The 15,000-nt window shown below is 40.0% G+C and overlaps 1 protein-coding gene across 1 annotated transcript in view; it reads right to left on the bottom strand.

The window, feature by feature from the left end:
• The window catches only part of sdc2 (syndecan 2), a 130,091-nt gene that overhangs the window by 2,428 nt on the left and 112,663 nt on the right, over positions 1–15,000 (bottom strand). Inside the window, exon 5 of the mRNA XM_062029974.1 lies at positions 1–2,251. This exon is cut by the window's left edge and continues 2,428 nt beyond it. Coding sequence (XP_061885958.1) covers positions 2,088–2,251 — 164 coding nt within the window. The 3' untranslated portion in view covers positions 1–2,087. The remainder of the gene's footprint in view (positions 2,252–15,000) is intronic.

Below are 15,000 nucleotides of genomic sequence, written 5' to 3'. Positions count from 1 at the left end.
TGGTACTTGACACATGCTAAGTGTTAGTATGCTAACACTTTTTCGCAAATTTTGCAGCCATACACCTCAGTAACCTATAGCTTGGTACTTGACGCATGCTAAGTGTTAGTGTACTAACACTTTTTCGCTAATTTTGCAGCCATACACCTCAGTATCCTATAACTTGGTACTTGACACATGCTAAGTGTTAGTATGCTAACACTTTTTCCGTTAATTTTGCAGCCATAAACCTCAGTATCCTATAACTTGGTACTTGACGCATGCTAAGTGTTAGTATGCTAACACCCCTTTTTCTAATTTTGTAGCCATACACCTCAGTATTCTATAACTTGGTACTTGACACATGCTAAGTGTTAGTATGCTAACACTTTTTCCGCTAATTTTGCAGCCATACACCTCGGTATCCTATAACTTTATACTTGACACATGCTAAGTTTTAGTATGCTAACACTTTTTCCGCAAGTTTTGCAGCCATACACCTCAGTATAACTTGGTACTTGACACATGCTAAGTGTTAGTATGCTAACACTTTTTTGCTAATTTTGCAGCCATACACCTCAGTATCCTATAACTTGGTACTTGACGCATGCTAAGTGTTAGTATGCTAACACTTTTTTCGCTAATTTTGCAGCCATACACCTCAGTATCATATAACTTGGTACTTGACACATGCTAAGTGTTAGTTTTTTCCGCTAATTTTGCAGCCATACACCTCAGTATCCTATAACTTGGTACTTGACGCATGCTAAGTGTTAGTATACTAACACTTTTTCCGCTAATTTTGCAGCCATACACCTCAGTATCATATAACTTGGTACTTGACACATGCTAAGTGTTAGTATACTAACACTTCTTCCGCTAATTTTGCAGCCGTACACCTCAGTATCATATAACTTGGTACTTGACACATGCTAAGTGTTAGTATGCTAACACTTTTTCTGCTAATTTTGCAGCCGTACACCTCAGTATCCCATAACTTGGTACTTGACACACGCTAACTGTTAGCATGCTAATGTTAGCATTTCAGTTTGGCTCGCGCAGTTCATCTTTCACACGCAATTTCGAATGCAATTGCATTTTTTAGTAACAGTATGTGGCGTGGTATTATTACAAAACCAATTTCACTGACTGATTATCGAATTAAACTAGATTTTTTTTGTCATCATAAGTGAAGAGAACATTTCAAAGTTAGTCAAAGAAAGCACACTATGGCATCCGTAGAGTCTCCTTTTGTTTAAGCACTGCCTGGTGGGTTTGTGTCCAGGCGGTCTTAGGGCCCAAAACATCAACACGGGGGGAATAAAAGCCGGATACGGGGCAGGCCATTGACATCTTTACTGGCCACGCTCCAATCTGACTGAAAAAGAAGGTGGGCGAGGGTAAACAGAGAGGGACAAGAGGCCCGGGAAGGGTAAAAAAAAAAAAAAAGGATGGTAGTTTGGCGAGAGTGCACATTGAGGGGGTTTATGGGAGCCCAAATAATGAAAAAGAACGAAACTCGGAGCACTGGCACACTTATTCCTCCGTCTTTTAAGCGCAAAAATTCTTGGGTGTGACGATAAAACTCCGTCAAAGAAAAAGACTGAAAACAAAAGTTACCGCATGTCTAAAAATGGATGTGAGAGCAGAAAAAGGAGGACATTTACATTGACTATTAACAGCGTTACTGTGAAGACAAAAAAGAGCTTCATCAAAACTAGCAAGGCATTTTCCCACGTCGGCGAAAAGATAAATTAATAATACAACTTTAACATCAGACATGCTGGGACATAAAAAAAAACGAGAAAAAAAAAACATGAAAGTAGGATTGATCATTCAGTTAGATTTGTTTGTCTTTACCTGCTAAATGTCAGCTTTACAAATCCGGTTATTTTTTCTAATCTTTCCTATAATACACGGACAGCTCTTTTTAAAAAAAAACAAAAAAAAAAACATAAGAAGGGGGATAAAAAGATCTTAACTATGCAAACGTTTGCCATTATGTTAATTTTTTTTGTTTCTCATGTTTTCTGTTGCCGCGGCTCAGGCGGCCTCGTGGGTGGGTGGTTTTTTGTTTTCCGGTCTTATTGACAAGTGGGCGGGAGCTTTTAGGCGTAAAACTCCTTGGTGGGGGCCTTCTGATAGGCCGCGCCGGCGGGTTTCCTCTCGCCCAGGTCGTAGCTGCCCTCGTCCTTCTTGCGCATGCGGTAAACCAGCAGCAGGATGAGGAAGATGGCGAACAGGAATCCGATCACGCCGCCGGCAATAACAGCTAAAAAACACACAAAAAAACACGGAAAAATAATGTTAAAGGCGTCCACATTTAGCTACTGTACCTCCATTACTAGAGATGTCCGATAATGGCTTTTTTGCCGATATTCCGATATTGTCCAACTCTTAATTACCGATTCCGATATCAACCGATACCGATATATACAGTCGTGGAATTAACACATTATTATGTCTAATTTTGTTGTGATGTTCGCTGGATGCATTAAACAATGTAACAAGGTTTTCTAAAATAAATCAACTCAAGTTATGGAAAAAAAATGCTAACATGGCACTGCCATATTTATTATTGAAGTCAAAAAGTGCATTATTTTTTTTTAACATGCCTCGAAACAGCAGCTTGGAATTTGGGACATGCGGTGTATATTGTAGCGTCCCGGAAGAGTTAGTGCTGCAAGGAGTTCTGGGTATTTGTTCTGTTGTGTTTATGTTGTGTTGCGGCGCGGATGTTCTCCCGAAATGTGTTTGTCATTCTTGTTTGGTGTGGGTTCACAGTGTGGCGCATATTTGTAACAGTGTTAAAGTTGTTTATACGGTCACCCGGTGACCTGTATGGCTGTTGATCAAGTATGCCTTGCATTCACTTGTGTGTGTGAAAAGCCGTAGATATTATGTGACTGGGCCGGCACGCAAAGGCAGTGCCTTTAAGGTTTATTGGCGCTCTGTACTTCTCCCTACGGCCGTGTACCACTCCGTACAGCGGCGTTTTAAAAAGTCATAAATTTAACTTTTTGAAACCGATAACAATAATGTCCGATATTACCGTGTTTTCCACACTATAAGGCTCACCGGATTATAAGGCGCACCTTCAGTGAATGGCCTATTTAAAAACTTTGTTCATATATAAGGTGCACCGCATTATAAGGCGCACAGAATAGACGCTACAGAAGAGGCTGGGGTTACGTTATGCATCCCGTAGTTGCGAGACCTGTTGTGGCTCAATATTGTTCCATATATAAGGCGCACCGGATTATAAGGCGCACTGCCAGCTTTTGAGAAAAATTGGAGGTTTTTAGGTGTGCCTTATAGTGCGGAAAATACTGTACATTTTAAAGCATTTATCGGTAGCCGATATTATCGGACATCTCTATCCATTACCAATACTAACTCACCCCAAAGGTTGGCCACATACAGTACAGGCCAAAAGTTTGGACACACCTTCTCATTTCAATGTGTTTTCTTTATTTTCATGACTATTTACATTGTAGATTGTCACTGAAGGCATCAAAACTATGACACCTGTGAAGTGAAAACCATTTCAGGTGACTACCTCTTGAAGCTCATCGAGAGAACGCCAAGAGTGTGCAAAGCAGTATTGTGTCTATTTTGAAGAAACTAGAATATAAAACATGTTTTCAGTTATTTCACCTTTTTTTGTTAAGTACATAACTCCACATGTGTTCATTCAAAGTTTTGATGCCTTCAGTGACAATCTACAATGTAAATAGTCACTGATATACATTTACTGTATATCAGTGTTTTTCAACCACTAGTGTAACGTGAGATATTGCCTGGTGTGCCGTGGAAGATTATGTAATTTCCCCTAATTGGGTTAAAAATATTTTTTGCAAACCAGTAATTATAATCCGCAAATGTTGCCGTTGTTGAGTGCCTGTGCGGGCTAGAGCTCGTCATATCAGTAGGTGGCAGCAGGTAGCTAATTGCTTTGTAGATGTCGGGAACATGGTTTGTTGTCATGATCACAATATGCGGAAGATAGCGTGCCAGTAAAAAGGTATCTAATGCTTAAACTACAGATGTCCAATAATATCGGCTATTGGCCGAAAAATGCTTTAAAATGTAATATCGGAAATTATCGGTATCAGTTTCAAAAAGTAAAATTAATGACTTTTCAAAACACCGCTGTACGGAGCGGTACATATCCGGTAAAACACGGACGTAGGGCATACTTGCCAACCCTCCCGATTTTCCCGAGAGACTCCCGAATTTCAGTGCCCCTCCCGATAATCTCCCGGGGCAACCATTCTCCCGAATTTCTCCCGATTTCCACCCGGACAACAGTATTGGGGGCGTGCCTTAAAGGCACTGCCTTTAGCGTCCTCCACAACCTGTCGTCACGTCCGCTTTTCCTCCATACAAACAGCGTGCCGGCCCAGTCACATAATATATGCGGCTTTTACACACACATAAGTGAATGCAAGCATACTTGGTCAACAGCCATACAGGTCACACTGAGGGTGGCCGTATAAACAACTTTAACACTGTTACAAATATGCGCCACACTGTGAACCCACACCAAACAAGAATGACAAACACATTTCGGGAGAACATCCGCACCGTAACACAACATAAACACAACAGAACAAATACCCTGAACCCCTTGCAGCACTAACTCTTCCGGGACGCTACAATATACACCCCCACTACAACCAAACCCCGCCCACCCCAACCCCGCCCACCTCAACTCCCTATAAGGCATAATAATGTGTTAATTCCACGACTGTATATATATATCAGTATCGGTTGATATCGGAATCAGTAATTAAGAGTTGGACAATATTGGAATATCAAATATCGGCAAAAAAGCCATTATCGGACATCTCTAGCTTAAACCAAAAATAAACAAAAGGCAAGTGCCGCTAAGAAAAGGCATTGAAGCTTAGGGATCGCTATGCTCAACGAAGCTAAAACTGAACTGTAAAGTAAACAAAAGCGTAATGCTGGACGACAGCAAAGACTTACAGCGTGTGGAGCAGACGGCGTCCACAAAGTACATCCGTACATGACAATCAACAACAAAATAGGAGCGCAAGACAAGAACTAAAACACGAGACACAAGAAAACACCAAATAACTTTTGACTAGGACTGTGTGTTGGCCCTGCGATGAGGTGGCGACTTGTCCAGGGTGTACACCGACTTCCGCCCGAATGCAGCTGAGATAGGCTCCAGCACCCCCTGCGACCCCAAAAAAAGGACAAGCGGTAGAAAATGGATGGATGGATGTATGTGTAAGTGATTGCTATGAAGTGGAAAAGGGGTAGGATTAAATAAACTGTGCTTCTTCCTACTCCTTTTAAGGCATGTTGTAAAGAGAAATGGAAATATGTGAAGTACCAAATTGAAACTGTATATATGTTCAAAATAAACTTCAACCAAGTATTTTCTGTGGTGGTATTTGGTGGAAGAAAACAAAGTTTGAGAACCACTGCTCTACGTGATTCAATCGATTAATCGTTGCAGCCCTAGAAAAAAATAATTGTGATTATTTGTGTTGCCATATTGTGCAGCCCTACGTAGGGATGATGTTTGATAAGAAATTATCGAGTTCGAGCCTATTATCGAATCCTCTTATCGAACCGATTCCTTATCGATTCTCTTATCGAGTCCAGATAGATTGTTGTTTATGGAAAAAAACACACAATAATTGGTTTAACAAAAGCTCACTTTTATTATATAAGAAAACAATTTAATTTAATAAATAAATAAATATTGACTGTTACCCCCCTAAAAAAATAAAATAAAATAAATAAATATTGATTGTTGTTACCCAAAGTATATTAAGTGGGATTTTTCAGAAAAACAAATATATACAGTAACACAAAAACAACCTGTCTCTGTGATCACTTTAGGTGTATAAATAATAATATAGTGTTAGATAAAATCAGTCCCTTGGGCACAACACTGAAAGTAATACAGCTCTCCAAAAAGTGCAGTTCTGCTGCTATTTGACATAACTGTTTGTTATGATGCTTTGACATTTTTGCACTTTATTTCTTTATTGAAAGAAAATTCTATGAAGAGAAAAGTTGTTTGGAAATGTGGTTACAATGCTAAATAATGAAAAGTTAAAGCTAAAAAAGAAATACACTTTATTGAGTAAACATTATTTCTTTATAGGGGGAAAGATGTTATGAGCTAGGGAATATAAAAACTACACTACCCAGCATGCAACGGGAGTGACGAGCATGCGCGGTAGCCCCGAAAAGTGTTGCATGTCATCACTTATGAATGAGGTTCTGAGCACGCTGTGAAAGTAAACGTCAAGTACTAAGCCAACACGCCTCGTCTGCATTATTTATAATTAGACAGACAACACATATACAGTGTGATTTTGTTTTGTTTACAAGGAAAGAAAAACAAAAGTTAAAAAAAGAAGATGTGTTGTATATATATATATGTGCTGCGGTTGCTTTAAGAACGTTGCGACAGCTGCCGTAAAGGAGGTGCGTTGCTAGCCTGGTTGCTATGTTTCCGGTTGGTCGTAAAAGTGTTCGTCATGTGTTTGTAGTCTGCTCAAATCTCTCAGTAAAGTTATTCATTGGATTATACCTTTTGTTTTGAACTTTATTACACCTTGGAGCGCTTTTTTCAGTCCATTTTTTTCCTGCTTTCGCTATCTGTGCCGAATGACTGAGCTACGTGACGTCATTTCTTGTGATGTCACACGGAGCATTTCTGGTCGGGACGGGATTCGTTCCGAGGGAATCGAATAAAGAACCAACTCTTTTTCTTTACTATAGTGGTCTCGATAACGGGTACCGGTTCTCAAAAAGGGATTTGAGTCCGAGGACTAGGTTATTTTCTTATCGAACAACCGGGAAAACCGGTTTCGAGTATCATCCCTAGCCCTACGCTGTAGTTCCTTGCGCACTAACAGTTACCACAAGTCTGTGATTTTCTTTCCTTATTGCACACGGTTGCGAAATAACCACTATGGGGCCAAAGAAAGTTGCACTTTGATAAAGAAGGTGAGAAACTATTGAATTCAAGAAACAACTCAAAAACTAGTGTCCTTGGGGCAATTTATGATGGAACTGCAATAAGCCATAAAAAAAAACCCCAACAACATTGCACTGGTCTGTACTTGTGACTAATAAAAAGCGTTTTGTTTCTTCATAATCCTGTTTCAAGCATCTTTCTGTAGAATAGATCAGTTTAATGAGGTTTCAGTGTGCTTATTAATGTGCATTTAATGTGGCGGTGGAAAAAAACAACAACTCATACTTATATTAAAGCCGTTTTAGAACAAAGTCACCTATTTGGGCTAACCGTGAATAGAATCCACCCAGACCTCAATAAGGAACTCCCAACTCTGACCATGACTTATGTTCCGAACCGGCCGCCACGGTCTTGTTTCACAAGATCCTATGCTGTGTCTTAATTTGTTGCACGTCTGCACTCTGCTCTTCTTTCCTCATATCGACTGACCAATCGGTGAAGAGCGCTCGCCTGCAAGGGTGTCAGGGGGAAAGTAACGCAGTGCAAAGCATGGTGTGTTTTAAAGAAGTGCATGAAGAGTAATTGTTGTAATTAGGCATGGGCGATATGGGCTAAAATCAATATATTGCCGCCATGGATGATAATGGTATATAGTACAGGCCTAAAGTTTGGACACACCTTCTCATTCAATGCGTTTTCTTTATTGTCATGACTATTTACATTGTAGATTGTCACTGAAGGCATCACAACTATGAAGAAACACATGTGGAGTTACAGTCGTGGTCAAAAGTTTACATACACTTGTAAAGAACAATGTCATGGCTGTCTTGAGTTTCCAATAATTTCCACAACTCTTATTTTTTTGTGATAGAGTGATTGGAGCACATACCTGTTGGTCACAAAAAAAGTTCATGAAGTTTGGTTATTTTATGAATTTATTATGGGTCTACTGAAAATGTGACCAAATCTGCTGGGTCAAAAGTATACATACAGCAATGTTAATATTTGGTTACATGTCCCTTGGCAAGTTTCACTGCAATAAGGAGCTTTTGGTAGCCATCCACAAGCTTCTGGCAAGCTTCTGGTTGAATTTTTGACCACTCTTCTTGACAAAATTGGTGCAGTTCAGCTAAATGTGTTGGTTTTCTGACATGGACTTGTTTCTTCAGCATTGTCCACACGTTTAAGTCAAGACTTTGGGAAGGCCATTCTAAAACCTTAATTATAGCCCGATTTAGCCATTCCTTTACCACTTTTGACGTGTGTTTGGGGTCATTGTCCTGTTGGAACACCCAACTGCGCCCAAGACCTAACCTCCAGGCTGATGATTTTAGGTTGTCCTGAAGAATTTGGAGGTAATCCTCCTTTTTGATTGTCCCATTTACTCTCTGTAAGCACCAAAACAGGCCCAGAGCATAATACTATCACCACCATGCTTGACGGTAGGCATGGTGTTCCTGGGATTAAATGCTCACCTTTTCTCCTCCAAACATATTTCTGGCTATTGTGGCCAAACAGCTCAATTTTTGTTTAATCTAACATCACATGGACAAAGATAAGACCTTCTGGAGGAAAGTTATGTGCATACTTGCCAACCCTCACGATTTTCCCGGGAGACTCCCGAATTTCAGTGCCCCTCCCGAAAATCTCCCGGGGCAACCATTCTTCCGAATTTCTCCCGATTTCCACCCGGACAGCAGTATCGGGGTCATGCCTTAAAGGCACTGCCTTTAGCGTCCTCTACAACCTGTCGTCACGTCCGCTTTTCCTCCATACAAACAGCGTGCCGGCCCAGTCACATAATATATGTGGCTTTTCATACACACAAGTGAATGCAAGGCATACTTGATCAACAGCCATACAGGTCACACTGAGGGTGACCGTATAAACAACTTTAACACTGTTACAAATATGCGCCACACTGTGAACCCACACCAAACAAGAATGACAAACACATTTCGGGAGAACATCCGCACCTTAACACAACATAAACACAACAGAACAAATACCCAGAACCCCTTCCAGCACTAACTCTTCCGGGACGCTACAACATACATCCCTCGCTACCACCAAACCCCGCCCACCTCAAATCCCCCGACCACATCAACCCCGCCGCAGCCCCCCAGCACTAACTCTTCCGGGACGCTACAACATACACCCCCCGCTACCACCAAACCCCGCCCCCATCTCCCGAATTCGGAGGTCTCAAGGTTGACAAGTATGCTTATGTGGACAGATGAAACAAAAATTGAGCTGTTTGGCCACAATACCAATCACTTTATCACAAAAAAAATAAGAGTTGTAGAAATCATTGGAAACTCAAGAAAGCCATGACATTATGTTCTTTACAAGTGTATGTAAACTTTTGACCACGATTGTATGTACTTAACAAAAAAAGATTAAATAACTTGAAGTGTATTTCTGGTCTTGTCACCTTCTCCCAGGCAAAAGGGCGACACGGCAGTGTGGCTGGATTAAAAGAGACGTCGGCGACGCTTTGCCAAACAAAAAGTTGCTTTATCATCATTATTCAGGACTGAAGTACCCGGAGGAGGTTAAGTCGGAAAAAAAAGAGCCACTCCTAACCTGGAGAGGCCAAAGCACAGTCTTATATTCCTTCTTCCTGCGTCTGGGTGTGTGTTAATTCAGAAGAACACGACCTGACCATGTAAGGAGATGTTCATGTGAAAGTGTCTTCAAAACAACTAATTTAAGGCATAACTTAAATGTTGGCTTTGAGCTAGACAGGTAGTCTTTTCTCAAAGATACGGCTATCACTTTTGCATTCCAAAGTCCCAAATAGAGCCTCTTTTCCTACGAGAAGTGATCCAATCCACCTGCGATTGTCAAACTAAAGGGCCTTATCTTATTATGTGCTCAAACTGAAATACCACTATTTAATTAAACTTGGTGGTTCGCCTTCTCCAAGTTAGATAAAAATCTTCACCATAAGCAAAACATGATATGAGTTAATTAATTCACTTCAAACTGAAAGCATGTTTTATATTCTAGTTTCTTCAGAATAGCCACCCTTTGCTCCGATTACTGTTTTGCACACTCGTGGCATTCTCTCGATGAGCTTCAAGAGGTAGTCACTTGAAAGGGTTTTCATTTCACAGGTGTCATAGATTTGATGCCTTCAGTGACAATCTACGATTTAAATAGTCATGAAAATAAAGAAAACGCATTGAAATGAGAAGGAGTGTCCAAGCGTTTAGCTTGTACTGTAAATCACAATATATCATTTGGTATGTAAATTACAATAGAATAATTCCAAAACGGGTTACAAAGCTCCTCATATTGCTGTTCATCATTTCCTCAAAACTATAATTAATCTATTTGCTAATTTACTTTTATAGGTGTTTTACTTACTGTTGCAACATGTTTATATCTACACTTCTGTTAAAATATAGTAAGCATTTGTTCTTCTGTTGTTTGGATACTTTACATTAGTTTTAGGCGATACTACTGAGTTGGGTATGGATCCAATACTAAGTAGTTAGATGGGCAGTATTGGTCATTATTGTTGAAATGTTCAAAATCAAATTTTAGTATAATTATAATCGGACAAAACACATGATGGTGGTGTAACAATATTCATCAAATATTTAAAATATATCTGATTTAAATCCTTTTTGGCCAACTGTGTCCAGGGACTTATTTCCTGAGAACAAAAACGAAATAAGATTTTTTTTGATAATAAATAATGATGATATATACTTTGTATCGATCCACCCACTTTTGTTTACATTCAAGAGCCCGAGCTTGCGGTTACCAGTTAGCATATCCTCCTTCTGTGGTGTAGCATGTTTAGCTATTTTCCGTCCTCCAGTGGTAAAGCTACATGAAAGAAACATAGTTTATTTGTCGCCGCCATGGAGGCGAGGATTGCTGACTTAGAAGTGGCTTTGCACCGTAGAGGAACATTAGCCGCTGGCAAGGGCTGTAACGATAGCAAAATCTTACGGTACAATATTGTCACGGTATTATTGTGGAATTTTCCCCCCCAAAAATAGGACTTTGTAAAAATGTCATTGTGTGTAAAATGAAGTGGCAGGAATGTTTAGGACAAGGGTGTCAAACTCATTTTCATCGTGGGCCACATTGCAAATACCAAAGCCCTTGGAGGGCCGCGTCATGATAATGTTACACAGTTTGTTGTTTTTAATTATTATCGTTGTTTACCAACAAACTAATGGAAAACCTGCTTTGGAATCAAATGTCAAAGTGACAACTTAATATCAGCTAATGTAGAATTTTCATAAGAAAAAGGGTTTGAATTAGAGCAGTGGTTCTCAAACTTTTTTTGTCATCCCCCACTTTGGACAAGGGGGAGTTTTCAAGCCCCACCTGCCCCCATCGCCCCAACAGAACGCTAATGCCAAGCTTAACATTTTCAAAGTTATTGAACATCAAGTAACATCAAGTTTTATACATTCAAACTCAATAACATAAAATAACATCAAGTTCAATAATAAATAAAATACCTGTGCAGCTGTGGTATAACTTGCATCAAGTTCAATATCAAACAAAATAACTTGCATCAAGTTCAATAATAAATAACACAAAAGTGTTATAACTTGCATCAAGTTTAATAATAAATCAAAAAAAGTGTTATAACTTGCATCAAGTTCAATAATAAATCAAAAAAAGTGTTATAACTTGCATCAAGTTCAATAATAAATCAAATAAAAGTGTTATAACTTGCATCAAGTTCAATAATAAATCCAATAACTTGCATTAAGTTCAATAATAAATAAAACAAAAGTGTTATAACTTGCATCAAGTTCAATAATAAATCAAAAAAAGTGTTATAACTTGCATCAAATTAAATAATAAATCAAATAACTTGCATCAATTTCAATAATAAATAAAAATAAAAGTTCCACTTTGCAATCTTTGCAAAAAAAAAGGAGGCGCTATATGCATTTGGCAAGACAGGGCAAGTGAACATGAGTTTTACAGTACTCCAGCATTAGTGGCTGCAATGAGTCTGTTTTGCACTGCACAGCTTTTCAAATCGGGGTTGCAGGCTTGACACTGCCACTGTTAAAACCTCTTTGAGTTTGGGGCTGAGCTGCCTTGACGCGAGTGCTTCCCGGTGAATGACACAGTGTGTCCAATGCGCATTTGGCGCAACCCTCTTTATTAGAGCCTGCAGCCTGTTTCTTGACTTTGCCATGGTCTGTGCGCCATCAGAGCAAAAGCCCACACAGTTTTCCCATTTAAGGTCGTGTTCTTTGAGGAAACTGCCCATTATCTTGAACAGCTCATCAGCAGTGGCTCTATTTTTTATGTATTTGCAAAACAGCAAATCCTCGCATAGTGACTCGCCATTCACAAAGTTTCCGCTTAGCCCTGCCCCCATTAGTTACTGTTGCTATGTCTGTCAAACTTTCGCTCCTACCTAGAAATGTAAAGCCTACAGGAAAAATAAGTAATTTACATGTATTTATATAGCGGATTTCACAGACAGAATCACAAAGTGATTCACAGTGTGTATAGAAAATGAAAGCATAGTAAAAAAAAAATCTAAGAATATAATAAAAAATAAAAAAATACAATTAAAGTGAAATTTCCTCCCGTTCCTCGCGCCCCACCTGTCATGTCTCTATTCCCCACCAGTGGGGCGCGCCCCACACTTTGAGAAACGCTGAATTAGAGATGTCCGATAATGGCTTTTTTGCTGATATCCGATATTCCGATATTGTCCGACTCTTAATTACTGATACCGATATATACAGTCGTGGAATTAACACATTATTATGCCTAATTCTGTTGTGATGCCCCGCTGGATGCATTAAACAATGTAACAAGGTTTTCCAAAATAAATCAACTCAAGTTATGGAAAAAAATGCCAACATGGCACTGCCATATTTATTACTGAAGTCACAAAGTGCATTATTTTTTTTAACATGCCTCAAAACAGCAGCTTGGAATTTGGGACATGCTCTCCCTGAGAGAGCATGAGGAGATTGAGGTGGGCGGGGTTGGGGGCGGGGATGAGGTGGGGGGTGTATATTGTAGCGTCCCGGAAGAGTTAGTGCTGCAAGGGGTTCTGGGTATTTGTTCTGTTGTGTTTATGTTGTGTTACGGTGCGGATGTTCTCCCGAAATGTGTTTGTCATTCTTGTTTGGTGTGGGTTCACAGTGTGGCGCATATTTGTAACAGTGTTAAAGTTGTTTATACGGCCACCCTCAGTGTGACCTGTATGGCTGTTGACCAAGAATGCTTTGCATTCACTTGTGTGTGTGTGTGTGAAAAGCCGGAGATATTATGTGATTGGGCTGGCATGAAAGGCAGTGCCTTTAAGGTTTATTGGCGCTCTGTACTTCGCCCTACGTCCGTGTACACAGCGGCGTTTTAAAAAGTCATAATTTTTACTTTTTGAAATCGATAGCGATAATTTTGAACCGATACCGATAATTTCCGATATTACATTTTAAAGCATTTATCGGCCGATAATATCAGCAGTCCGATATTATCGGATATCATTAGTTTGAATGACACAAAGGAAAGAAATACAGTAGGAACGGGATTGAGAAGGCACTATTTGGTTTACTTGACACATGAAACGTGACAAATTGTGGGAGTGCACTATCCACTTTTGCTGCCATTCCAACTTTGACCACAGCGTCAGTTCCTATGTACTTTCCCTCATTTTCAGCAGACTGCATTGCAAAATGATTAACCCCTCCTCTTCCTCTCATGCGAGATCCACCCAGGAAAGGGGCCATATGAATCCCTTTCCTACTGTCGCTTGTTGTATCAAATAATATTGAGTTAAGAGCTGCATTTGCATGCCTTCATGCTTTTTTTCTGTCAAAATTGAGATACATTAATCAATAAAGATGAAATAAAATTAATGCACATTCTTTCCAGGCAACCGTAATAATGGGGCGGGCCAGATGTGGCCCCCGGGGCTTGAGTTTGACACCTGTGGTTTAGGATAAACGGCCTGACTGTAAATGCTAAAACGTTTTAATCATATTTATTACTACAAACATGTACTTTTAAGTGCGGACACATCCACTGTTTAAAGCAAATATAAAAAACAAACTTACAGTTGAGTGTCTTTAAAGGCCTACTGAAATGATTTTTTTTTATTTAAACGGGAATAGCAGATCCATTCTATGTGTCATACTTGATCATTTCGCGATATTGCCATATTTTTGCTGAAAGGATTTAGTAGAGAAAATTGACGATAAAGTTCGCAACTTTTGCTCACTGATAAAAAAAAGCCTTGCCTGTACCGGAAGTAGCGTGACGTCACAGGAGCTAGTATTCCTCACAATTCCCCATTGTTTACAATGGAGCGAGAGAGATTCGGACCGAGAAAGTGATGATTACCCCATTAATTTGAGCGAGGATGAAAGATTCGTAGATGAGGAACGTTACAGTGAAGGACTTGAGAGGCAGTGATGGACGTATCTTTTTCCGCTCTGACCGTAACTTAGGTACAAGCTGGCTCATTGGATTCCACACTCTCCTTTTTTTATTGTGGATCACGGATTTGTATTTTAAACCACCTCGGATACTATATCCTCTTGAAAATGAGAGTTGAGAACGCGAAATGGACATTCAGTGCCTTTTATCTCCACGACAATACATCGGCGAAATGCTTTAGCTACAAGCTAACGTGATAGCATCGTGCTTTAACTGCATATAGAAACAAAAAAATAAACCCCTGACTGGAAGGATGGATAGAAAATCAACAATACTATTAAACCGTGGACATGTAAATACACGGTTAATGCTTTCCAGGCTGGCGAAGGTTAACAATGTTGTGCTAACGACGCCATTGAAGCTAACTTAGCAACTTAGCAACGGGACCTCACAGAGCTATGCTAAAAACATTAGCTCTCCACCTACGCCAGCCAGCCCTCATCTACTCATCAACACCCGTGCTCACCTGCGTTCCAGCGATCGGCAGAAGGACGAAGGACTTCACCCGATGCGTTTGGCGGCCCGGAGACGTAGGAAGTCAAGGTGAGGTCGGCGGCTAGCTCGGCTAGCGCGGCTAGCGCTACAACAAAGTCCTCCTGGTTGTG

This window comes from Entelurus aequoreus, linkage group LG20 (genome assembly GCF_033978785.1).
Source record: "Entelurus aequoreus isolate RoL-2023_Sb linkage group LG20, RoL_Eaeq_v1.1, whole genome shotgun sequence".
NCBI lineage: Eukaryota > Metazoa > Chordata > Actinopteri > Syngnathiformes > Syngnathidae > Entelurus > Entelurus aequoreus.
Note: the sequence above shows the minus strand (reverse complement) of the source record. Positions and strands in the feature narration are given on the sequence as shown.